The sequence below is a fragment of the Scardinius erythrophthalmus genome (genome assembly GCF_964197995.2).
Source record: "Scardinius erythrophthalmus genome assembly, chromosome: 18".
NCBI lineage: Eukaryota > Metazoa > Chordata > Actinopteri > Cypriniformes > Leuciscidae > Scardinius > Scardinius erythrophthalmus.
This window is the reverse complement of record NC_138238.1, coordinates 35,025,738-35,052,334: the sequence shown is the minus strand read 5'-3', so window position 1 is coordinate 35,052,334 and position 26,597 is coordinate 35,025,738. Positions and strand designations below refer to the sequence as shown.

Here is a 26,597-nt window from a genome sequence, read left to right as displayed (position 1 = left end):
GAAGTCTTTTCAATATACATATCACCAACATGGATTTACTGTAAAAACTGTAACCATTGTTTTGTGTCAGAAATGTGGGATAATCATAATATTGTATTATATTATTAATGTAGACATGTATTAAATAGGCTACATTTGTTATTAAGTTAGCTAAACATCTACAGCACAAGTCAAAAGTTTGGAAACATTTCTTTTAATGTTTTTGAAAGAAGTCTCTTATGCTCATCAAGCCTGCATTTATTTGATCAAAAACACAGAAAGAAAAAAAACAGTAAAATTGTGAATATTTATTTCTGTATTGCAAAGCTGAATTTTCATTAGCCATTACTTCAGAGTCACATGATCCCTCAGAAATCATTCTAATATGCTGATTTATTATTAATGTAGGAAACAGTTACTTTTTTTTGTACCTGTACTTTTTTGTACTTTTTTTATAACCTGTGATACTTTTTGGTTCCCAAAAAATATTAAGCAGCACAACCGTTTCCAACATTGATAATAACCGAGTATCAAATCATCATATTAGAATGATTTCTGAAGGATCATGTGACACTGAAGACTGGAGTAATGGCTGATGAAAATTCAGCTTTCCATTACATAAATAAATTATACTTTAAAGTATATTCAAATAGAAAACCATAATTTAAAATTTTAATAATATTTCACAATATTGCTGTTTTTTTTCAGAATTTTTGATCAAATAAATATAGGCTTGATGAGCATAAAAGACTTCTTTCAAATAGTACTGTTTACCAACTTTTGACCGGTACTGTATAGTTTTTATTTTTTATGAGTATTGTATTTATACTAAATGTCTTTGCGCTGGTTTTCACAACAAATATACACCACATACCACAAAGACAACATTGAAATACCACATGTTTTTCCTAAACACAACCTCTTCTCAGTGAGTCCACTCGCAGTCCCCCTCTAGTGGCCGGTCGCTGCGCTGCGGCTCTGCGGTCACTCTAGCGGCGGGCGTGAGAATGTCTCCCGCCTACAGGCTCTCTCGCTACACGCTCTGCATCTGTATTTGTCAGGCTCAAATCCAAGGGAGACGAACGAGGCGCCATCTTTCGTGCGTTTCTCCCTCCAACGATGAGAAAATGATCTCGAAACCGGTGGTCTATGACACCTCAAATCTGTAAATAAAGGCGTATATGAAAAGAATTCGTATCTGAGCAAACAATCGATTCATAATATACAACAACATATATATATTTGCTATCCATAATCCACTGAAGGGGACAGCAGCAGCAAGGTGTTGTCTAGTATCGCCCATTTCGTGATTCCGGAGCCGATAACGAAAAGGGGTCCTGAAACCGGGTTGTTTTTCACGAAGCGGACACGGATATGGCACAGGCGGCGGGGTTGCCTGACCAAACGGCTTATTTTGTGCTTTGGTGACATTATTGTGCTATTAAAGCCAAAGGTCGGTGGAATAGTTGCCGAAATTCCCTCGGATCGCGCGCCCGTCACGTGGTAGGTTCCTCCTTTTTCTTTGTTAGTGGACGATCTCGAGCAGCAACACTTATGTTACATAAACCTAATCCTGCACACATATCTTAGCTTCCTGTTTAACTCCTTTTATACCATTAACTGTTGTATTTGCAAGAATAATATGTACATTTTTATTTATGCGGCGTTGAAAGCTTGCACGGTCGCTTCTTGTTCCTTTAAAACGGATTACTCTCTAGTACTTTGTCATGCAATAAACTCACACGTGTTCTTTTGTATTATTTATTTCCCATTTTAAGTGTAAAGAACGCATATATCCTCCCCTTTTGTGATGCTACTACAACACGCGGCCTCATTTTTCTACTAAACTTATCAGTTTAAAGCCGGCTCTCTTTCAAACTGGTGGTTAAAATGACTTGCATAACGTAATCAAGGCCGTATTAATGCTCCTGCTTACTGTACGGTGCTTGAGAGATATTCAGGAATGCATTAAAATCAACTTGAGCCCTTTTACAATGTATTTTATGAGCATCTACGTCGAGTCTAAGCTGAAATGCTATTTAATTTATGCACGGAAGTGGTGTGAATGTTCATGTGGTGTGTTCAGCGGAAAATTAGACTTGTGCGTTTTGGTTGTACGTTAATAAGCTAGACAGAACTTTTATAAACGAATTTAACTTTAATTTAATACACATTCCCTATTTATGGCGATCTTAAGTGTTTATTATTCTTACATTTCCTGTATTTTTCTGGAGGAGCTCGCTTGTTATCGCAGTCATGCTAAAATCCCGCATTTATTTTATTTTTTTTTATTTTAAATGACTCGCGCGAACACAGACTCGTGGGTTCTTTAAGGTACGCTCGCTTTGCCCCTTCCCTTTGTTAAACCTTAACCGGATTTGTCATGTTTACTACATTGACATATTAACCTAGTTAGGATCTTCAAACGCGAAAACTGCTGGATAATACACACGGCACGGCGTTTTGTTTGAATGTTTATAGATTAAAGGTGCACTCGGTAATTTGTTGCAAATAAAAAAAAAAGACTTAAGTTCACTTTTGAGAAATATTATTAAAACATCAGTGTTCTAGAAAAAGCTGTTAAATTCTACATAGCGCGGGGTCGCCCCCTCATGGGCACCACCATGTTGACATCACATGACCACCAGCCCATTTCATGCCATGTCATGGAATTGAACGAGTTACTAAAAATATTAGCTTTATTAATAATATTATTTAGCGGTTTTTTTAAAGCATTTCAAAGCATATCTGAGAGAGACACGTGAAAATAAACAGCTTTTGTGTAAATCTGCAGCAGTTGGTAATTTGTTTAAACAAATATCATTTATCGCCACTGGTAGATCGAATAAAAGCTAGCTTAACTTTTAAAAAAAACTTATTTTGAGTGTACTTCTCATGTGAGACTGCTGCCAATATCTTGACATATTAGTAAAATTCTTCAGTCTCTTCTGTCATGTCAGCATACATCCTTTGATAATGTAAAGGCTATTAATTTAATTATGAAGCAACACTGACATGCTTTATTAGCAGTAAAATGTTATAATGCTAATGTTGAGTTAAGGTATTTGTAAGGCAGTAATTCATGAGAAGAACCTTCTACATGCACTCATCGAGAGATAGTCTCTTATCTGTTGAGGCCTAAAGGCATATCCCTAATTCCGTTGACACAGATGGTCTGCTGAGGAGGAGGGGACAATGAGGAGGCTTGCTCTTACATAAGCCTGAATAGAGTAGGTCTTTCCATACTAATGACTATGATAATGGTCCCCTCTCTGTTGAGGTCCGTGAGTTTATTAAGGTGAAGAGCATCAGGGCAAATAAATTCAATTTCAAGAAGTGCTGATAAAACAGAGTCCTGTTTGTGTTCATTCACGCTGTTATCTCTAGTTATCTTCTGGCCTGTATTTATTTTAATTGATCTGGTGTATTGAGACTAAAAATTTAGTTCAAAGCCAAAATGGCATCACAATTGACCCAATTAATGTACTTTCCTGTTTTTTTTTGTTTGTGAATGGTTCAACAGTGCATGTTGTTTCAAGGTGTTTCCCTATTTCAAAAACTAATCTTGTTAGGACTATTGGACTCAGTTGTGTTTAGGGTATTTTCCTCATGAATGACTGAAATTTGAGGCTTACAAATAATTTCCTATCCTTTAAGATAGGAAAACTCCTTATACAATTAATTTTTGGGGGGAGGTCATATCCATTAAATATACTATTTCAAACATAACGAGGCAGATAAAAGAACTGCAATGGGTTGGAAACTATTTTCTACGCGATTCTTTTAAGTATTACATATTGAGTGGACTAAATAGCTTGTCTCACCAGCAGGTTGTTATTAAATGTTAATGAATAGTTAGGTTAGGAAAGGTGGAAAAAATCTAATTGGAAGTCTTCTGGCTTGAATTTTGAAGAAAGAATATCGTCCAGAGATTGCAATTGGGTTTCAGGTATATTTCTCACGAAAGCCCCCACAATTTCAGGCACAAAATGAGGCCTTGAAGCTCTGCGCCTTATAAGAAAACCGTCTGGATAAGAATTTGTAGTTAATAATGTCACACAATTCCTGTGGATAAATGGAGATTCAAGGCCCCACTCATTAAATATCCTTTTTTAGTCATAAATATGCAGATTACAGAAGTGCAATGAGTTGCAAACCGCTTGTCTTGAGTATTTTCTGGTGAAGTTTTAGAAATGAAGTGGACTTATTTAAATAGTCTCCAGCAGGTTATTATTAAAGATTAATGACTTGATGTTAAATGAATCCATTATAAATGTAGCCTATTCATGATGTACAATACATTATAATGTATTATATGTTTTCATATATAACTGTAATGTAAAATGCATTTGCCATTGTGATATCTTGTTATATCTGAAATTATGTATTTAACTCATACTTTCTAAAGGTGTGTTCAGTGAATAGTATAATGTATAATTATAATTTATACAGTTATTCATGAGACCATACAATGCATCATAAGGTTCATTACAAGGCACAATTAATGCATCATAAATAAAGGCTTTAAGTAAAGTGTTATCAACAACTCTTGTGATTTAAGTCTGAAAATATTCTGCATGTTAGCGGTCTCCTAAATGTGTTGTTCTTCCTTTGCAGCCAGGCTGTGCAGGTGGGCTGGAGTGAAGGTTTGGAGGTGCAGGCTGCATGGCTGCGATGGCGCCCGCTCTGACTGACGCCCCAGCCGAAGCCCGCCACATCCGCTTCAAACTCGCCTCTCCCTCGTCCACCCTGTCCCCCGGCAGCACAGAGAATAACAGCAACGCCAGCAACATCCTCATCTCCGACTCCGTCTCGGACTCTGCCGGCGCCCACAGCAACGGCAAGTGTCACGTCAACGCCGACGACGGACAGAGCTTCACCCATTACCACAACGTCAAGGGTCAGGAGCAGGATCCCCTGTCGAAAGCCCCATCTCTGGGCAAACTGGCACCGTACTTGTGCTCTGATGTCACATCATTGCCCTCGTCCATCAAAGTCAAGGAGTCACTGAAGCTGCAAGGTGTCCTCAAGCAGTCGGTGCTAAAGAGCCACGGCCTGCTGAGCGGCTCCATATTCCCTAGCGCTGCTGCTGGCAGCGACTTCTTGCTGAGAAAGCGCCACGCCCTCGAGCTGACTGGAGGACAACTGAAGAGCCTTGTCAACGGTGGCGGAGCTGGAAGTACCATGGTGCCTGTGAACGGACTCTCTAAGAAAGTGGCCGTACCTAGTGCTGCCGTGGCTGAGAAAGGCAGTGTGGCCACCGTGAACGGAGACAGCAACCAGCCTTCCACCAACGGGGAAGCGCTGTTATCCGTGTCCTCAAAGTCCGTCGGTACCTTCACAGCCAGCGGACAGAACGGTGATGTGAAGCCGCAACAGAATTTGACACCAAGCATTCAAGGTGTGTCATCACATAGGGAGCTCACTGCTTTGTCTGAGGTTAAAGCAGAACTGGAGAGTCCCGTTGGTGGAATGGTTGTCGAAGCAAACAGTAGCAATATTGTTGGCTTTGACAACTGTCCCTCGTCCCTTAGCTCTTCTCCAGTCCATGACGACTCAACCCTACCAACACCCAACCTGGAGGCTCTGCTCAGGGATCGGGTTCAACAGAGCCAACACAGGCAAACGGACATCGAAAGCCGCCTGCTGCGTCTGCGCAAGCGTCTGCAGGTGGTGCAGGCCAAACAGGTGGAGCGGCATTTCAAACAGCAACTCTCTGGTTTTCTGGAGCGCACTCTGACCCCGACAGCTAGCCGTAGGGCGGAGCCAGGGGCGTGGAGAGGGCCTCGTGCTTCTGTGGACACGCACGCGCATAATTTGAGTCGGCTTTTGAAGGGTGGCAGGGTGGCCTCGGAACTGGAGCGACTGCATCTCAGCGGCACCACACATTTGCTCGCGACGGAGACTCAGTTTGACTCGGACGCCACAGAGAGCAGTTCAGGAGGAGAGAGCGACGTCGAGGAGGAGGAGCTTGTCAGGGTGGACGTGGACCAGTGTCATATTAAACTGTAAGTCAAATGTTTGTTTTCAGAAAGAGCCTACTTTTAAAGTCAGCATGAAATGGAAATTTCACCCTATGCGTGTTGTAGATCTTATTGTGAACTATTCATTTTACTTTAGAGTCTCGCCCCCACATCTCAAAATACAATCAACAACAAGTCCATGCCCTACATTGTGTCTTTTCGATAATACGTTGCACTCAGATGTACGTCACAACACAGAAGAAAAAATCCTAGTAAAAGGCTCTGTTCAAAAACCGAGTGAGCCCCCTTGTTTCGTTCTGAGTACAGATGCGGTTTTGAAACTGATTTTGTTTAGATCATTGAGCTCTTTAATCAGTTTTTTAGGTATTTAATTCATTTGATTTGTAACATTCTTTTGCTTTCCTGGATTTTTCACTCACCCATCCCCTTTTTGAATTTCCTTTGGAACAAGGCTGTTAGTTGTGTCCCAATTTATGACGTACTGTGCACTTTGTACTTATACTATGCACTGTGTTCTCTAGTGTATTCATTTTATAAATGCGCTACATAAGAACAGCTGCGATTTGTTAAGTGCATAAAGTGTCCATCATTCCACATGTTATTTTTTCAGTTTCATGTGCATTTTTTCTTTTTCAATTTTCAGTCTGAACACACTAGTCACACTATTTATTGTACTAAACGGTATAAAACAGTGCACAAGTAAGTGAATTACGACGCACCTTTTGAACTAGTCTCATCAAACCATTGTAACTTCATTGCTATCACAAAGCAGGCACATTACATGTGGGCTGTTCACGGGAGTCCCAAGGGAGCGTGGGGGCATGTTTGTGACTGTAGGCCTGTGTGTTCATGTCCTGAACCTTGTAGAGAGTCACTGTTAATTTCCCCTCCGACCTTGTTTGTACAGTGAGATCATAGATCTTGTTGTCATAATGGAGTCTAGTCTGAAGTCATTTGGGCTGTCCTCCTCGGCTGTGGACTTGTTTGAAAACTTAAGCAAGGTTAAATTTCCTGCTCGGCCCCCGAGGGAGAGTCTGGTTCATCGTAGGTGAAAATAGAGGGGGTGAAACGGAGAACCCTGATGTTTGGGTTAGTGTTGAAATCAAAGTAAACCACAGGTGATGAATAAAAAAAAAAGAAGTTTTTCTAGCTGTTTCACTTTCATGTGTAATTTTTGTTCATACTTCCTGTTTTCTTATGCATATACAAACAAGAGCACAGGATAACAGTTTAGGTATTGTGAGCTCTCACAGAAGCACACACATTTCAGACCACTTGTGTTGGAAAATTGGGATATATATATATATATATATATATATATATATATATATATATACACAGTACCAGTCAAAAGTTTGGAAACATTACTATTTTTAATGTTTTTGAAAGAAGTCTCTTATGCTCATCAAGCCTGCAGTTAAAAAAAAAAAAAAAAAAAACTAATATTATGAAATATTATTACAATTTAAAATAATGGTTATCTTTTTTAATATACTTTAAAATGTAATTTATTTTTGTGATGCAAAGCTGAATTTTCATCAGCAAGTACTCCAGTCTTTGGTGTCTTAAGATCCTTCAGAAATCATTCTAATATGATGATTTATGATCAATGTTGGAAACAGTTGTGCTGCTTAATATTTTTTTTTATAACCTGAGATACTTTTTCCAGGATTATTTGATGAATAAAAAGTTAAAAAGAACTGTATTTATTTAGAATAGAAATCTTTTGTAACAATATACACTACCGTTCAAAAGTTTGGGAACAATAACTATTTTTTTTTAAAGAAATTAGTACTTTAATTCAACAAGGATGCGTTAAATTGATAAAAGGTGATGGTAACGATTTATATTGTTAGAAATGTTTTTATTTTGAATAAATGCGTTTTTTATGAATAAATGCTGTTAACGTTTTACTCATCAATGAATCCTGAAAAAAGTATTCCAAAAAAATATATTAAACAGCACAACTGTTTCCATCATTGATAATAACTGAGTATCAAATCATCATATTAGAATGATTTCTGAAGGATCATAAGACACCAAAGACTGGAGTACTTGCTGATGAAAATTCAGCTTTGCATCACAAAAATAAATTACATTTTAAAATATATTAAAAAAGAGAACCATTATTTTAAATTGTAATAATATTTCATAATATTACTGTTTTTTTTTTTGTTTTTTTGTTTGTTTTTTTAACTGCAGGCTTGATGAGCATAAGAGACTTCGTTCAAAAACATTAAAAATAGTAATGTTTCCAAACTTTTGACTGCTACTGTATGTATATATATATTATATTTATATATATATACGGATATTTATATATATATATAAATTCAAATATTTGTGCTCAAATCCTGTTGCTTTGCAGATCACCCCTAATGAGCATTTAGATTAATTTTAATCATATTTTATCTGATCAAATATTTAGGGAAATAACGTAGGAAGCGGATTGAAACCGATGTTAGTTTTTTTTAGGTTGATTTATTAATGGAAGCTGTTTTAAAAGGAGCCGTTTAGCAGCTTGCTAAAGAGTTGGCTTTACACCTTTGACCTAAATAATCAGGCATCCGTGAATGCAGATTTTGGATGTTAAATTTGAACTCACTGAAACATGCCCCAGTTTCACTAAACAGCATGATCACATATGCCTGAATCTGTTCCTGGTGTGTGTTTGCTGGCTGAACGCATGATGATCCTGCTCTAAATAAGTGTTTGTTTTCATGGTTGTTGATTTTCAGTGCCGTTTCATCATTTGCAAGCAACGTTCTCTGACTAATCTGTCTGGGCACATGCTTTTGACATCACAGTGTGACGGTTGGGAAACTGGAGTATGAGGAACTGCTGCTTGTTGACCTCTGACTGCAGTTAAATCAAGATGAATTTAAACTTTGTACATTCAAGGACATTGATCCCAAACACCCACACTTATAATTGGAAGCTTTTAATGGAACACAGCTGCTATGCAAATGGAAGATTTACTATCACTGCAATTAAGACCACTTTAATCCACCAAGAGCTGAAGTGAATGCTGTTTAGTGCTCTACAGAGATGTTTTTTTTATTTTATTTTATCTTCCATTTACTGAAATTTTTTTTTCACACACACACAAAAAAAGGTTGTCTATTTTCCTTTGAGTATGTTGACAGATGGTGGAATGTTTATTGGCTTATGACGATAATAGTGTGGGTGAATCTCACAAAGACATGCCCGGGTCATGTTTCACTTCAAAATCAAAAAGAAAGAAATAGGCTAGCCTAACTTTTTTGCATATTTTACATAAAGTTTGTGGTCATTATGATTTAAAGGGATAGTTCACCCAAAAATGAAAATTGCCATCATTTACTCACCCTCATGTCCTTCCAAACCAGTATGACCTTTTTTGTTTCTTCTGTGGAACAAAATTATTTTGAAAAAAGTCTGTTTTTTAGGGTTTTTTGGAATGGAAGTCATTGGTCACCAAAACTGTTTGTCAGCACTCTTATGCAAAAGAAAGAACATCATACAGGTTTGGAACAACAATTTAATACAGAAATATAGTACTACACGATTAATCATATCGCAATTGCAATGTCAAGCCTATGCGATTATATGAAGCAAATGCTGCGATTTTATAGAATAAATTATTTTGGGCTGTCAACGTTATATTTGATTAAATATTGATAAAATATTTAACGCAATCAACGCAGCATCCGTTAATTGTTGTCAATTACGTGCTGCCTGTGAATGTCCTGACTGCTATCGTACAGCACGCCAGAATACAGTTCTCTCTCACGCTTGAACGAACAATAACACACACAATTATACCAAAATGTCCGTTTTGTTGAGTATCTTCATAACATAAGAGCAGTCTTATGATGAACGTGAAGAGTTGTGAGAGAATGAGTCGCGTGTGAGACCTTAAAGGGACAGCAGCCAATAAAGCTTGCTGTCAGTAAAGTTAATCAGAGAACAAAGGGAACAGAGAAAATTACTCTCTGCTCTTGACTGAAGAACTTTTGTAGCTTTAATAAGGATTATTCTATATTTAATTTATAATTTTTGATAACTTTGTTCAATTTCTGTATACGCCCTACCTGTTAGACAGTAAGGGCACAGGTAAATATGACATTTATTTTATACTATTGTACTATTGAGACAATAACAAGTTTGCAGTATTGCAAAGATGTCACTATTTAATTTTGTAAAAAATATTTGTTTTTATTTGAAAACAATGCATTTAGTTGTTGTTGCTAGTTTGAGTTGTGAAATACACATTTCAGCATTATCACTAATCTGTGTAGCATTTTACCTGAGAACCAAACAAGTTGACTCATGAAACCATTTGTTTATTATATCGCAATCGCAATATTGACCTCAATAATAGCAATATGACATTTTCCCCAAATCATGCAGGCCTACAGAAATACTGTATTGCATGATTTCATTTATGGTGGTGTATAAAGAAATTGAGTGGTTGTGAACTATAACCCCACATACTCGTCATGAGATTCACACATAAATGTGAGAAAACAGGGGTTTTTTTTGTTCTGATAAAGACGAGTATCAGTGTATTTGTTTGTGTTTGTGTTACGATCCAGATAAACTTTGTGGCTGTCATGTTTATTGGTATTGTGTTTACATTTATGAAAATAGTTTTACAAATTAGTCTAACATCCACAAATTGGCCTTTGACAGGAGCTGATATATCTTTTGGGGATATGATGTTTGGAAATGTAACCCATCATAAACACATGTCATTTTGTCAGGGCTTTTATGATTTTCCTTTTTCTCTGTTCTTTCTGTCATGTCTTTATCTCTCTCATTGTAGAATCCTCCTTCACTATTGTCTGTTATGTTCTCCTCCCATTCCCGCTGTCTGAGCCGAGCCCACTCGTGTTACGTAACTTTTTCCTCTCTCACTTTTTCAGGCGCTCTCTTTTTCCACTTGCATTCCTCCACCCCTTTTCACCATTCCCCCCCATAATTCCTCTGCGTTTCTCTGCCAAGCCTAACCACCTCACATTCTTTTCTTTTTATCCCCTCTTTCTTTCTCTCCATCCATCTGTTCCATTCTTGCTTTCGTCCTTGTGCATGTTTTTGCGTCATTACTCAAATATTACAGCTGTGCTTTCGACCCCGATGCTTACATTTTTTCAGATTTGTTATATTTAGCCCTCGTTCTACAAACCTATGCTTACAGTTAGGACTGCACGATTTGGAGGGAAAAAAATCGAATTTATCTAAATTGTTTTTTTCCTGAAAAAAATGTTGATTGCAATTTAAAATGCAATCAAAAATATTCCTGGTTTGCTGTGCTTTTTAGTTGGGTAAGGTTGCTCTATTTGTGATTTTCAAAATGGCTATATAAATAATTTTAAATATTATTGTTATGATTTTGACTATACTGAATAATAATATAGCTAAACATTTCTAAATAAAATTACAAAATAATAATTATTACTTTTATAATATTTTACTGGAAAATAATTTTAATAATAATAATTTAAATTTACATTACAACTGTAAAATTACAATAATAATATTTATTTCTGTCTTAATTCCTTCATTTTCAAATGTTAAACCGTATTTTTTGACAGAAAACTGCAAGGAGCTCTTAAAAAGATAGTCTTGCAAGTCTTCTTTAAACTAGTACAAATAGAATTTTATTGCTCATAACATTATAATATAAATATTATGTCGAGGGCCTGTGTTTGCAAATGTTCAGCTCATGTACACATTCAGCCGTATGCATACAAGTACTTTGTTTAAAATAGAGATCACAATTCTCTCCTGATGGGGAATAGACAACTAAACAAAACAGTCTATTCAAATTTTTTAAATTAATTTTAATTAATTATTTTTAAAAAATCAGTTTTGATTCAATGACTCCCTCCTGAAGACTTTTTCATTACTGGATGAATCCGCGAACGAATCTCTTGAATAATTCAATGACAAATCATTTTTTACAATCACTTGTCGCCAGCTACTGGTGTAATGGTGTAATTGACACAATCCAAATTTAAAGTGTTGAGTTGGATTCAAAAGGTGATTTATTCTATTTTGATTACTACCATAGATATTAGTGCTTATATCTGAACTATAAACGTTTATCCCAGTAACTCTGTGATGATATGAATTATTGTAAGACAGAAATGATACGGTTGGTTGAAAAGACTGAAGCGGTTTCATACATATGATAAGTGCTTCCTCTGGGTCAGCACAGTGACAGCGTGAACACAGATTTTAATGTTCCGCTGTGATTTTATAAAGGTTTAATCGAAATATCTGAATCATTGACATTTATGAATAAAATTGTGTGGGTGTTTGAATCGAGATTGTGATCTTTTTAATTATTAATCGTGCAGCTCTATCGCGTACGCTAAGCGCTCATGTCAAAACTGATTCTGTATTCTTCAAGCTTTAGATTTCTTTATAAAATCACTGCGCAGAGCTCAATAAAAATACAGACAAAGTGAAAATATACTTGATTATCAATAAAAATGTATTAGTGAATATAGTTCTGTGCATTTTAAAATGGACTATTTAGCCCAGTTGTTGTGTTAGCTTTGCAAGATGCAATTTTAAAACTCACTTGCAAGTCTTTTATTCAGGTTTTATTTCAGTTAGCAAACTCCTTAAAAGGCAAGTGCCTATAGCAGTAGAAAGCTCACTAGGCTCAGAGCAGAAATTCATCCCTCCCTGTTATAACTGCTTTCGTTCTCGCGTTAACCTAAAATGCAGTGTAACCCTGGATCTGTATGAGTGAAAAATAACAGACAGGCCTCCATATAAAACAGTTTGATGAGCCAGCTGGTATTTATCTGTGTTTTGGTTCATCCAGTCTCTTTGTCTCTCAGTCTGAAATCCAAGAACAAAGGCAGGAGAACATTCATGCTAAATGACTCTGTCTTTGTACTCCCTCCATCAGCCCAATGTGATTTATGAAACACAATTACGAGATGATTCACTTCACAGCAGGCACAGCGAGGGAGGACGACTCCTTTGTTGTTGCCCTCCCCGTCGTCCAAACGCACACGTCCATGTGTGGAAGAGTAGATCGACCAATGACAACAATCAAGCAATTGTTATATAGTGAATAATCACGGTTAAAGGGGCAATCACACTACACTTTTCGTTCCATTGACTTCCATTCATATGCATGTAAATGCAGGGGACAGGAAAGCGAGTTTCCCTGCATTGAACATTGACAGCAAATTTGTACATGGGAAGATGGTACATGGTATGACCAATAGAAGACTGTCCTTCTCGGCTTGACCTCTTATGCCGGGTTGTGTAGCCTCAATGTTTTTGTCTGTTAAAATAGTCGCTGTCAGGTTATGCAATCTTGACTCATAAATTCGTGTCGTGGACAAGAAACGTCAGACTACACATTGCTTCCTGACCAATCATCATTTGCTGTCTTTAATGGCGTGCGTGATGTCGTCGAAGCTACAAACAATGGCTACCGAAGCTGTGTGTTAGCTTAATGCTAATTCCGCTGCTCACCGGGTTGCTGTAGTGCCTCCGCTATCGTGTGCCAATTCGTCAAAACAGATGTGAAGGAACCCCTTATGGAGGACCGAAAAAAATGAAACATGCTAGTCTTTCTGTCCACTATGACGCACTATGGGAGATTAAACAATTGATTCTTGTGTCCCAATGCCCATTGTTGTTTACGAATAACCACGACACCCTACGTAAAACGCATCGTGCCAAAATCAGGCTCATATCGTGTAGTCTGAACGCGGCATTGGTTGAAACAAAAGAAATTTGTAGGGTTGCAGTAAAGTGGAGTAGAGTGTATTTTTACCTTCTGGATGTATTATCCAAAGAAAAATGAATGTTTTAATAATGAAATAATTTAATAATGAAATAATAATCATGTTTTCCTTAGAAATTTTGCATGCTCAAAGTTTAGTGTGGCACCTTTTAAATGGGCCGCAGCCAATAAGCATGAATAATTCAGTCTCTTTATTTGGAGCAGGACTCAATGTAGGCCTGGCTTTTGAAATTATGCTACATGGAAGTTATAATGTACAGTCAGTTGATCATTAACACAAAATAAATGTTATGTGATCATCTGAGTGTACATCATCCAATTTTTTTACGTTTTCATGTTCAATTATTAAATAAATAGATGTTAAATGTTGATTTAAGTTTAAATTGATGTTTTTTGTGATAAGAAAAAATCTACAGTCATTATGTAGTCGTTCTACAAAAACATTCGACCTCAGGTCAGAACAGAGTAATATTTTTGATAATCACATGTGTGCTGGTGGTTCACAGGGCTCAACAGTGCACATGTCAATTTCCACTCCATTTATCTTTCTTACAGCGAGTTGCCGGATTCCACGTGGGCAAATATGACCGTATGAGGCGGTGCTCATACTGAGGCATTAAGCAGTGGGAATGTGCTGAGAGGGACATTTACCATGAGATGCTGGTGTTCTTTTGTGTAGGAGTGTACCGATCACACTACAGGAGAGTCATGAAACCCTGATAGACCAGCATGGACAGCCAGTGTCATGTTTGTAGTCACAATTCTAGCCATTCACCTTGCTCGAGAACGCTCTCTTTCAAATGCTGACTATCTCGCACTACACAGATTTTTGCCCAATGACTTGACCTCCCCCTAAGCTATTAAACCTTCCAACTAGCAATGGCAAATCATGGGTTGTAATAATGTTATATAAACGGGTAGATGCACACAAAAAATGGTTAAAAGAATGAAATTTTGGATTATTGTCTAGTGCGGTTACGCTCACATGACTCTGCAGTGTTGCGTCGCTATGAGAGTTGATCATTTTCTATGCATTTTTTAAAGCCTTGCCAGTTTAGACCATTCAAGCACAATAAGATAAATTCAAACAGAATTCAATTTGGCACTTGCATGCCGATCTGACAGACGTTTTTTTCACACAGCATAAGTTATGAATTTTTCTTTTTCGCTGTGTATTGTGCTTATCTTTGTGAGTATTGCACTGTTTATGAAAATGGCCGTTTTGGCGAGTCATAAACAATCGGGATGTGTACCAGTATATTGGATCTGTGTATGTTAGGGTCTCAAAGTGACAGAAGCCTCATATACCTGTTGCTGTCTCTTTAACGTTAACCAAACAACAAAAGAAAAATATAAAATCACTCTGCTCTTGACTGAATAACTTCAGTAAGTAACTTTACACCATGAAGACTATTTAACATTTGATTATTCAATTTCTGTAGTATGATTAATGTCAATTAATGTTAGATAGACCACTCTATTTCATTTTTATCTTTATTTTGTTGTATTTATTAGTCTTATTGCTTGTAATTTAGGTTCTTTATTTTGATTATATTTCTGACTGTTTACTTTGGTAAGCTTGAACTTACATTAGCAGTGTTGTATAAAGTACTAGAAAGCAATACTTGAGTAAAAGTGCAAGTATCATACTAGAAAAAGACTTTGGTAGAAGTGAAAGTTACCTTTTAGAATATTACTTAAGTAAAAGTCTTAAAGTATCTGATATATACTGTACTTAAGTATCAAAAGTAATTTTCTGATATTTAATGTACTTAAGTAATTGAAGTAGAAGTAAAAGTAATTTTTTTTTTTAAAGCAAACGGTTAGAACTTTGATTGTGAACTTTATTGTGGCTTTATTGTGGGGTGGGTGGGGAAGTTGTAGGGATGTAAAAAAAAAAAATCTTGCATCACAATATGCAATATTGACTAATTTGGATAAATATTAGGTACACAAGATAGGCATTAATTTTTCTCAAGAAAAAAAAATGTGTAACCTTATGCTGTAAACATACAGAGAGCCCTAACAGATATAAATATAATGCGTTTTTTATCATAATAACAACTTTATTTAATGATATAAGTAAAAATATAATAATTATTTAATATAGTACACATATTTAGCTAAATACTCTCTATAGCTCTTTTTTTCTAGCCAACTAACGTGCTATAGCCTATATTATGGTCATCAAATGGCTTTCCTGAGGTAAATTTATGTGACATAATTGTTCTCCAGGTGTTTTACTGACCCTTTCCGCGGTTGAAAAACACTGATTGATCGATATTATGTATGATGAATATACATTTCGGTAAGTTGTACTGTTTCTTTTAACATTGTTCATTCGTGTTTATTTACTATTAGCTAGTATAGATGATCGGTTCACGTGCGCTAGGGATCTGTCACGTCACATTTACAAGAGCCAAAACGGTATTTATTGTTTGAATTTCGTAATAAAAAGCTGAGATTTTTTTCTATCATAACTAACCTGCTCTGTCTAGTCTGTCGGTCTCCGTGTCCTCTTTGCTTCGCGATTTTTCTGTGCGTGAGAAAATGGATATGTGGCGTGAAAGCGTGTGAAAAGTGTCAATTGCGTGTGTCTCACGGTGAATGCGTGAGAGTTGGCAGCTCTGTGTCAGGGTGGTCGTCTACGATAACGGGAGGTCCTCCAGTAGGTGCTTGTGCTTCCATGGCGGTTTCAGTTGTGCTTCCTCCTCCTTTGGCATGGCAACAAACAACCATTACGCTGAAATAGAGGGCGCGCCGTGCGGAGCGTGCGTAATGCAATCTAGGAGCAGTGATTCGCCAAACCTCCCTTATTGCAGTCGCACACGTCTTCTGATTTTATTTTGTAGTAACGAGTAACGAAGATGCTTTGTGGAAATATATCGGAGTAAAAGTATACATTTTATCTAGGAAATGTAGTGGAGTAAAAGTGAAAGTTGAAATAAATTTAAATAGCGAAGTAAAGTACAGATACGTGAAATTTCTACTTAAGTACAGTAACGAAGTATTTGTACTCCGTTACATTACAACACTGTACATTAGTTAGTTAGGCTAGGTTTGTGTAGAATCTATAATTGTGACATTTCAGTGTCATCGGAAATTTTGGCATCATAACCTTATTTACAATAAAAATAACTATGATATATATATATGGTTATTGTGAAAGAAATACTCGTATTGTGATATATTTTGGTCTTATTGTATACCCCTTGTCTTGCGTTATTTCCATTTTCTGCCATCTCTTGGTTTCAAAGGAAGTGGTTGAAATTCAAGGTGGCAAGTGTTGTTTTGCAGGGCTGTGACATAAAGACTATGACTGTATTTAAAAAAGGGATGAACAGTATTGTGGCATCTGTAAGTGGGTGTCTGTGCTGAATGTGTTTAACAGTGCCCTCTATGTGTTATGCATCATTATTACAGTCAAAATGATTGATTAATGTCTGTAATCTGGACCATCAGGGCTGGAAACTTTACAGAGAATAATTTAAAGGGTTTCCTGTTTGTTTTATCTGAGTCGTCACAGCCAGTTTCTACTCACTGAAGTAAACAGACCATGAGAACTAACCCTCTAACGACTCTCCTAGTTAGCTAAACAACTAAATGTCTAACTTAAAACGTGTTTAACCGGATTGTTCACTTTTCTCTCTCAGATGGAGAAGAGCAGAAGGCCGGTTTGCTAGGGAAAGAGCCACCATCATCAGTCACTGGACATGGCTGCAGGCTCAGATATCAGACCTGGAGTACCGCATCCGACAGCAGGTCGACATCTACCGCCAACTGCGCACCAGCAAGGTTAGCAGACGCTTGATATCTGCTGTGTGTGTGTGAGAGAGATAGAAAGTGTTTGTGTTATAAGAAAAAAAAATTTATACAGTGTCACGAATGTTGGGAATTAGTTAAATGGAAATATATGTTTATTTAGCTGTAAAAAGTAGTAGTTTTTTATTTTTCACATGCTCTCTGCAGGGTCCTGTGGAGCTGGGAGACTCCGCCCCTTCCTGCCAGAGAACCATAAATATAATGGAGGCTAATAAGAGTGTCCTGACCTCACCAACATCCCAGAATTTCACAGAATCCCAGTCTCGTTTGACAGACACATCTGAATACGACATCTCTTTTAGGTTTGGACAAAATGCTAATATTTCATATTGTGTTGGAGTAAATATTTGAATTTACTTTTTATTTTTACCATATGCTAACACATTATCATAACTGGACCCAGTTTATATTGTCTTTAACTACTATGTACTAACATTTAAATTAATCATTGTATACAATGCACTTATTGTGTGGATTAGATTAAAGGAACACAACCGTTTTTTGAAATAGGGCTTATTCACCTTCTTTCCTACATTTAGATAGGTGGGCAAATGCATTTTTGTCTCAGTGAATGCATTGTTTTAGTTTGACAGGGTTGGCATTAGCTTAGCTTAGCATAATGAATGGAATCCTTTGTTGCCAGCTAGCATGTCCTGAGTAAAAGTGATATATATATAAAAAAAAAAAAAACACCTAATTACTTCTTGTGGCCTGCGTATTTACAACAAGTACAAATAGCGATGCAGATTAACACTAGGTGATTTCCTATGCAGATATTGACTTGGGACTATATTAGGGGGAAGCACAGGCGAAGCACTGCTACTTGGGCGCAGAGATATCACGCCCAAGTAGCAGTGCTTCGCCTGTGCTTCCCCCTAATATAGTCCTTAATATAGAAGTCAATATCTGCCTAGGAAATCGCCTAGTGTTAATCTGCATCACTATTTGTACTTGTTGTAAATACGCAGGCCACAAGAAGTAATTAGGTGTTTTTTTTTTTTTTTTTTATATCACTTTTACTCAGGACATGCTAGCCGGCAACAAAGGATTCCATTCATTGTGCTAAGCTAAGCTAGCGCCGACCCTGTCAAACTAAAACAATGCATACACTGAGACAAAAATGCATTTGCCCACCTATCTAAATGTAGGAAAGAAAGTGAATAAGCCCTATTTCAAAAAACGGTGGAGTGTTCCTTTAAACGCATTACAGCAGCACCATATATATATATATATATACACACACACACACACACACTTTATACTTTAAGTACATGCCTAACAGCTCCTTTTTTGATGTAAGTACATCTAGGCATCTAATAGGCCCTAAAAACTTTTAACATTATTATATAACTTTAAATTAACATTATTAACCAGCCATTATTGCAGAATAAACCCAGACAGGGTGAATGCAGTGGTGTCTTGTATCACAATGTTATATTATCCATTAGCTTGGCAAAAACTGCATTTTACATTTTCTGAATTCAGTAGCGTGGCAGATATGTCCGATACATGTCCTTCGAGTCTGGACAGCAGCTCTACATCCGCACGAACACGCCCGCTGGTGACCTGCAGAAGACGCCGTTTAATCCACCCAAACACTTTCCACAATCTCAATGGCAAGGTGTGTGTGAAGCTTGTTGGTATAAATGAATGTATTAATATTCCAGGAGAACCTTTTTTGCTTATTTTAAAGTGTATACTATCCTCCTCTAATCAGGTTCAGAGAGCGTCGTTTTCACCTCCACTAGGATGTGAGGTCAATGGTTTGTGTGTCATGTGTGGGATTGCTCGTCCCCTCTCCAAACCAGATTTACCTTATGGTTGCCCTCTGCTGGAGAGAGTTGCACATCAAGACCACAGCATCCACCCCGTTCTGTCCTTGCAATCGGGTGAGATGTAGACACACACACCCACACACACACATACATACATATATTAATAAAACCATTTTAAATGATTTAATATCACTTTATATAGATTACACATGTGTGTGTGTAGTGAAATAAAATAATTTAAAAACATTTTACTATATAAAATGTGACCCTGGATCACAAAACCTGTCACAAGTAGCACAGGTATATTTGTGGCAATAGCCAACAATACATTGTATGTGCAAAATGAAAGATGTTCCATGAAGATATTTTTTTTATTTGCTACCGTAAATATATCTAAAAAAATATTGTTGTGAGTGAATGAAGCACAATCGCGAACATAAATGGACATAAATGGACAACATTTTCTCAATGTTTCGATGTTTTTGCACCCTCAGTTTCCAGATTTTCAAATAGTTGTAGGCTATCTCGGACAAATATTGTCCTATCCTTACAAACCATACATCAGTGGTTCTCAATCCTGGTCCTGGGGACCCACAGCTCTGCACAGTTTGTATGTCTCTCTCATTTAACACACCTGATTCAGATCATCATCTCGTTAGGAAAGAGCTATGAACTGAACTGGGTGTGTCAGATAAAGGAGAAGTATAAAATGTGCAGAGCTGTGGGTCCCCAGGACCAGGATTGAGAACCACTGCCATACATCAATAGAAAGCTTATTTATTCAGCTTTCAGATGATGTATAAATCTCAATTTAAGAAAATTGACCCTTGTGACTAGAGTCACAAATGATTAAAAAAAAAACCCTTTAAAGAATTTACCAAGCTTGAAAAACTGAGATCTTTATGCACTTTAATGTGTTCTCTTTGTCAGAAATTCACGATCCACAGATTATCAATTTTATTAATTAGTTGGTGCAGTCCTAGGCCCTATTTACTCCTGGTATTAAGATGTGTTTTGGTCTATCGGATCACAAGTAGACGAGGGAGACACATACCTGTTTACACCTGGTGTTTTAATCCGTCTCTTTTGTCTACTTTCAACCACTTCTGTTCTGATTTCTTTTGTGATCCGATCGACTAAAACCCATCTTAATACCAGGTGTAAACAGGGCACTAGATGTGATAAATATCATTAATTTTAACAATTCTGTCTTAACTCTTTCTTCTTCTTCCTCTGGTTGGTCTCTCAGACGTGGCTCTCAGCTTACAGTTGCAGAAGGTGCTGAGGTCTCATTGGCAGACTCGTCCCTTTGACAGGATCAAACCGCCGAAGAAGATCTCTCTCAAACACAAGCTCTCCATCACACCACCACCACCATCATCATCATCATCATCATCATCCTTCCTCTCTAAACACAAATTCAGACTGTCAAATTCGCATGCGGCTGCAGTCCGTAAGTACACAGACATGTTGATTCTCAAAGTGTGCGACAAAGCCGCCAAAGTGATTCACTTTTACTTCTCTCTCTCTGTCAGGATTGGCCCGTCACAAGAGCAGGTTGGAGAAGCTGCACAGGCAGCAGGTGGACAACATCTCATGTGTCCCAAAGCCGGACACACTCACACCCTGCAGGGCGGATCGTGTGCTGGTCCGGAGTCGCAGCAGGAAGAGAGTCAGAGAGCTCTCACTGGACAGAGCAGACTGTGAGTGCACTGCCCTCCATACAAAAATGACTCCAAATATGTCCTAAAGTGGTGCTATTATGCCCTTTTTTAAAGTCTCTACTAGAATAGGCTTTCATGCTTGATTGTTCAAAAAACATATGTGTTCCCCCACATATTTGACATTGTTGCAGCTCCTCTCTTCCCAGTCTGTCAGTAACACTCTGTTTCGTTCCTTTCTCTGTGAAGCCCCTTCTTCCGAAATGCTCAGTGTGCTCTGATTGGTTGGCTAGACAAGTATTGTGAATTAATGGTCAACCGCTGCGAGCTTGTGAAAATGTCACTCCACTTACCAATATCACAACACACTACTAACACAAATCAACCAGGCATTGCCCCTTGTTTTTGTGTATGCCTTGGCCTGGAATTATTTAAATGAGGAATATTGTGACATGTTTGTTCCCGGAAAACTGAAGGCTACAATAGAGGCGTTTCAGGAAGTTCAGAAACAGTCCTTACTGATATTACTGATATACTGACTCCCTTTGAAGTGACTTTGTGCTTTGTAAATTTGCAGACCTTTTTCATGCTCTAACAGCATCATTACACACTAAAGAACGTTGAAAAAACAAATAGTCCATTCTAATGAATACTTTTACTTCATCCATAAAGAACCACCGGCAATCTCATTTCAGTTGAATGGGGTGTATACATTAAAGCTACACTGTGTCATTTTTTTAAAGTTGATTCTTAGCAAAAAAACTTTTTGTTCTTTCAAAATGATATGTGCTCATTAATGTGTAATTACTTGTACCAACTAATCAAGTATTCTCGTAAGCGTAGAATCTGCCATTTAGAATACATACGAGCGAGTCGCTCGAATGGCGGCAGCCATGTTGCGCCTCCATCTTGAAAATACATTTGCCAAAGAGGGACGTACCTGGAAATTCAAGCTTCGCCTTTCACGTTTTACACTCAGTGGCACCATGACGAATGCGAGGGGGAGATTACTCGCGACTGCCGGCAGATTTGAAATAATACGGCCACCGTAGGAGTTAAAACGCCCTCGGAATGGGAGGGGCTAGAAAGTAATATTCAGTTGGTAGTCATAAACAATTCCACTGCTAGATGGGAGAAAATCCTACACAGTGTAGCTTTAACGGAAGTTAATGGGTGCTTGGGTCAAAAATGAAAAATTAAAGATACAGGGCCAAAAAAATGCACCTGTACAATTAAACTAAAACAATTACAGTTTTGAAATGAAATGTTGAATAAGCACATATCAGTGTCTTATATGTGTGTATATATTTCTTTCTCTCATAGCACCAAAAGTGATGATGGATGCAGGCAGTCCATGTCCGTCTCTGTCCAGCCTTCACTCCTCCAACACCAGTCCCTTGACCAGACAGCTCTCCCTCCCCGTTGAGAGCAGCACTCCTCTGGGAAACAGTGTGGTACGTTCATTATTTACAGCCGATAGCACTCGGGAGCATGGCACAGTTCTTCCGAATGCGAAACCCAGCTTGTGGTCCTTTCCGATCCGGTCCCCCTTTCTTGCCTCTATACTGTCGGGGGGAAAAAAGCGAGAGAGAAAAATGCAAAAAATAAATCTAAATCAATTTAAGTCTAAAAAAAGTCTTAAATTCAGTTTTATCAAAAGTCTTAATTATGATTTAAAAGGGGTTAAATTTAGGGACAGAAAATGCTATAGCGATCATTTAAATGTGAACCTTCACAACACATTCAAAGTCAAAATGTGCCACTTTTGCACGTTCTGATGATTATAATGTATTACGTTGTAGGTGATTGTAAGAGTGCAAATTTTCTCTCACTAATCTTTTTGAATGAGCAGCTGGAAGTATTAAAGCATAGATATTTCAAAATAAGATTCCCAGTGTATTTCAGGCTTGCCCTGAATTTTGCATAAAAACTTTTTTTTCTGGATATTATTGATATTTTGGTTACACAATATACTGCATCTGGCTTCTTTCTGGGCCGCAATGTCACAGGAAGAAATGACTAAGGACATTAATAGATTTTACTAGTATCAGCACAATAATGTTTCTATTGCCTTTAGTTAAACAGATTATCATCATTTCAGTAAAATACAGTATTGGTTGACCTCTAATTGGTATGTAATGTATAATTTCAGTGCATATGTATGTATTGAATAAAACATGCCTTGAGAATTTTAACTATTGAATGAGATTGTATGGGTTTGTACTGGATGCACATAGAATAATCGTTTTATTTGTGCAGGCCTTAAAAATGGTCTTTGAAAGCCTCAAATTGAATTCTGCGGATACATTGTTAGCGAGCAGTATTGCTGTACACTTCAGTTTTGATGTGAATGTTAAGCGTATACTTGCGTCTCTAGTAAATCGTTGTTTTTCTGTCTCATCCGTTTCTTTTTCAACTGTGAAACAACAGGCCGAGCCAGTGTTGCCACCAATTTCCAGTGTGGATTTAAGGTACAGAGTAGCTGTGATCATTTTTCATTTATTACTTGCATTTTTGTTCTTTTCTACAGCCCATACGGAGGAGAAGAGGCGAGAGTCCGTTTGACATCAACAACATCGTCATTCCCATGTCAGTGGCCGCCACCACCAGAGTGGAGAAACTTCAGTACAAGGAAATCCTCACGCCCAGGTGTGTCTCCAAGTCGCTCACAATGTAATCCACATTATAATATCTGTTCTACATTATATAATGTATAAAAAAATGTCTACTCTGTTTTTCAGATGGAGAGAAGTGGACACCTTAGCCCAACCACTGGCAGAGGAAGACGATAACATTCCGGTAAAACATCCATCTTTTTTTCTCTTCAAGCATTTCCAAATCAAGCTATTGTCGATTCTTATTAGCGATGTCACCTAATGATTCCTCCGTGCAGGTGGAGGACCTTTCAGATGCCATGTTCTCGAAACACCACCAGCCGTGTGAGGACCAGGAACGTTCTCGCTGGCGATGGACGGCTCTCGCACCCGCCAAGAGGAGATGCAGCAGGTGCTTGTCCTACTTGGTTTTACCAAAGAACGGTTTTCCTGATTTTGAGTTAATAGTTAACCATATGGTTCCTCAGGTCCTATAAATCCCTGGACGGGCGAACGACACCATCAATAGTCGGAACGAACCCTTCCCAGCCCTCTTCCCCAGACGCAAGTCACTTCCACCTGCTGCAGGACTACGGGCCCGTGCCGTCCCCCCTGAGCCCACCCAGCCCCGACACGCCTTGCTCGCGGGACGCACACACACCGTACACCAGAGACACACACAGACTGCTGTACAGCGAAGACACGTGCGGCTCCACTTCAGACTGCACCTTTGAAGAGAAGGTAACATACACACGTCCTCAGGCTGTTCACTTTAACTGTGCTCAGAAGTTTAGAAATCATATTCATTTCCTCCATAGAAAAATGCTAATAAAGTGAGAGATGCTCTTTTGATATACGTTCTGGTTTCTAAAGAGCAGCCTGAAATTAATCTGGATTATTCTATTGCAACAGTAAAAAGAAAACAAATCCAAATCTGTCTGGAGTTTGTCTCAACAAAACATTATTACAATTTTTCTTTTCTTTTTTTTTTTAAATGTAATTTAGTCCTGTGATCAAAGCATCATTACTCCAGTCTTCATCTTCACATGATCCTTCAGAAATCATTCTAATATGATGATTTGCTGCTCAAGAATCGTTTCTGATTATTATCAATGTTGAAAACATATTTTAGCAGGAAACCATGATCCTTTCAGGATTCTCAAAGTTTAAAAGAACAGCATTTATTTCAAATAGAAAACTTTTGTAGCATTGATCAAAAGTGACAGTAAAGACATTTATAATGTAATGTTACTGACCTCAAACTTTTGAACCGTAGTGTATGTAGTGCCGTTTATATTTTAGCTATTAGTTTTGATTCAAGACTTATGACTCTGACTTTAAAAAAAAAATGCATGGGAAAAACACTTGCAGAAACAAGGGTGCTGAAAAAACGTGTGGCCCTTGTTGAGAAGCGCTGAAAATAGATTTGTCCATTCGATATCATATGCTTCATATCTTAACACTTTGCGTGTTTTCCTGGCAGACGGTCCAGCCCTGGGAACTCAGGAGTTTTCCTTTGCCTGAGGACCCAGTTGTGGAGCCTGAGATGGACAAGGATCCACTGAGCTTTCCCACTGTCATCAGAGCCGACGCCCACTGCAGGGCGGAGTCAGAGAGTGACGCCTCCTCGCCGTGACGACGAACTCATTAAACCTTAAAACCACACCTCCTATGGCATTAATTGAGAAAAAACTCATACTAATCAAAAAAAAAAGATTCTGTCGGGACTTCTGTTGTTTGATATTCAAACATCAGCCAATTATTTTCACAGTTTTTAGTGAATATTACCGAACATAGTAAAGCTAAACCTGAAAAATGAAAGAAAAATGTAAATGAGATGTATGAAAGTTGTTTCCATAAATGTTTTCATAGTCAGCTAAATATATCATTGGGACTTAGTGTGGTATTCTAACCTGTCAGGTGAACACTATGTAGTGCACTGTGTAGCAGACTTAAAGAGGGCTTGACCAAAGGGTGCCTCTCTGCTGACTTGTTATAAATGTATTCATGTTTTGTGAAGTGAAAAACCAAAACCTGACAAAAATACTTGCCGCATTATTCTCAGTTGATGGTCGTGCACCAAGCAGAGATATTCTCCTCAGTTAAAAAGCACTTCACAGGGCGTCAATATCTTGTTCTCTTCCTCGACCCTCCCCCCTTTTCTCTTTCCTTTTAACAATTTCCCACCAGCATTTGGAGCATGCTAATGTTCATGACATCATGTATCACAATGCAATGGAAAAATCGCAAGCTCTGCAAAACAAAGCCTTTAGTGCACATTAGTTTAGATCTGACACTTCGGTCCTTAAATGTTCCTGGATCTTTCTACATCTTCTGTTGAGATTGTACTTTGTATTCCTTCGTAAAGGAGCCAGATGTTTCACGCAGACCTGCCCTTCTCAGGTTATGGAGTTTTACGGAATCTTGTGTTAGCAAGGTGTCTGTTTTTCCTTCACTTAGTCAATGTTTATGTGACCCCATATTAGTGTTCTTACTCAGCACTGTCGCCCCTTCGAGAATCTACTTGCTATGCAACTGGACATTATTGTTGTGGCCCTGTCTCTTTCTTTTTTCATACAATCACAATGTCTTTTTTTATTTCTTTGATGTGTCTTTCTCTTCATAGCTATTTGAGACAGGTTTCATTGTAATTTGGACTGTTTCAGAAGTTAAATCATTTGCAGAAAAAAAGAAAAAGAAAAACACCCTTTTGTAAATAGTACCATTAAATCAAATCAAACTCCATTCAGATTGTGCGTCTCATTTGTTTGATGTCACGCTGTCAACATGAATCAGCATTTACCCTGAAATGATTCTCTGACACTGTGTCTGCACTGGACACGATCAGTCCGACACGACAAAAGCCAGTAGAATCCATTATTTTCTCAGCCTCAGGCCCACTGTCCCTAAACACTCGAGGTCTTCCCACAAGTCCGAACTTTCGTGATGTAAAACTGCTTTTAATCCCAGTAGCACCTCATTGCAGTACACAAGATCCAGGGGGCGGAGTTGGATCCAGATCT

The 26,597-nt window shown here is 37.9% G+C and overlaps 1 protein-coding gene across 2 annotated transcripts; it reads left to right on the top strand.

The window, feature by feature from the left end:
- The first annotated feature begins 1,014 nt into the window (after positions 1–1,014).
- kansl1a (KAT8 regulatory NSL complex subunit 1a) lies at positions 1,015–26,319 on the top strand. Of its 2 annotated transcripts, none has more exons than XM_081393427.1 (14): positions 1,015–1,482; positions 4,597–5,987; positions 17,376–17,517; positions 17,692–17,846; positions 19,030–19,165; positions 19,262–19,433; positions 20,569–20,772; positions 20,855–21,022; positions 22,304–22,434; positions 23,511–23,629; positions 23,722–23,779; positions 23,874–23,986; positions 24,063–24,315; positions 25,058–26,319. In XM_081393427.1, the coding sequence occupies exons 2-14, from the start codon at positions 4,645–4,647 to the stop codon at positions 25,208–25,210; spliced, it is 3,147 nt and encodes a 1,048-aa protein (XP_081249553.1). In that variant the 5' UTR covers positions 1,015–1,482; positions 4,597–4,644; the 3' UTR covers positions 25,211–26,319. The 2 variants fall into 2 exon arrangements, with proteins under 2 accessions (XP_081249553.1, XP_081249552.1); XM_081393426.1 differs by having other exon boundaries at positions 1,046–1,482; positions 19,033–19,165.
- The last annotated feature ends 278 nt before the right edge of the window (positions 26,320–26,597 follow it).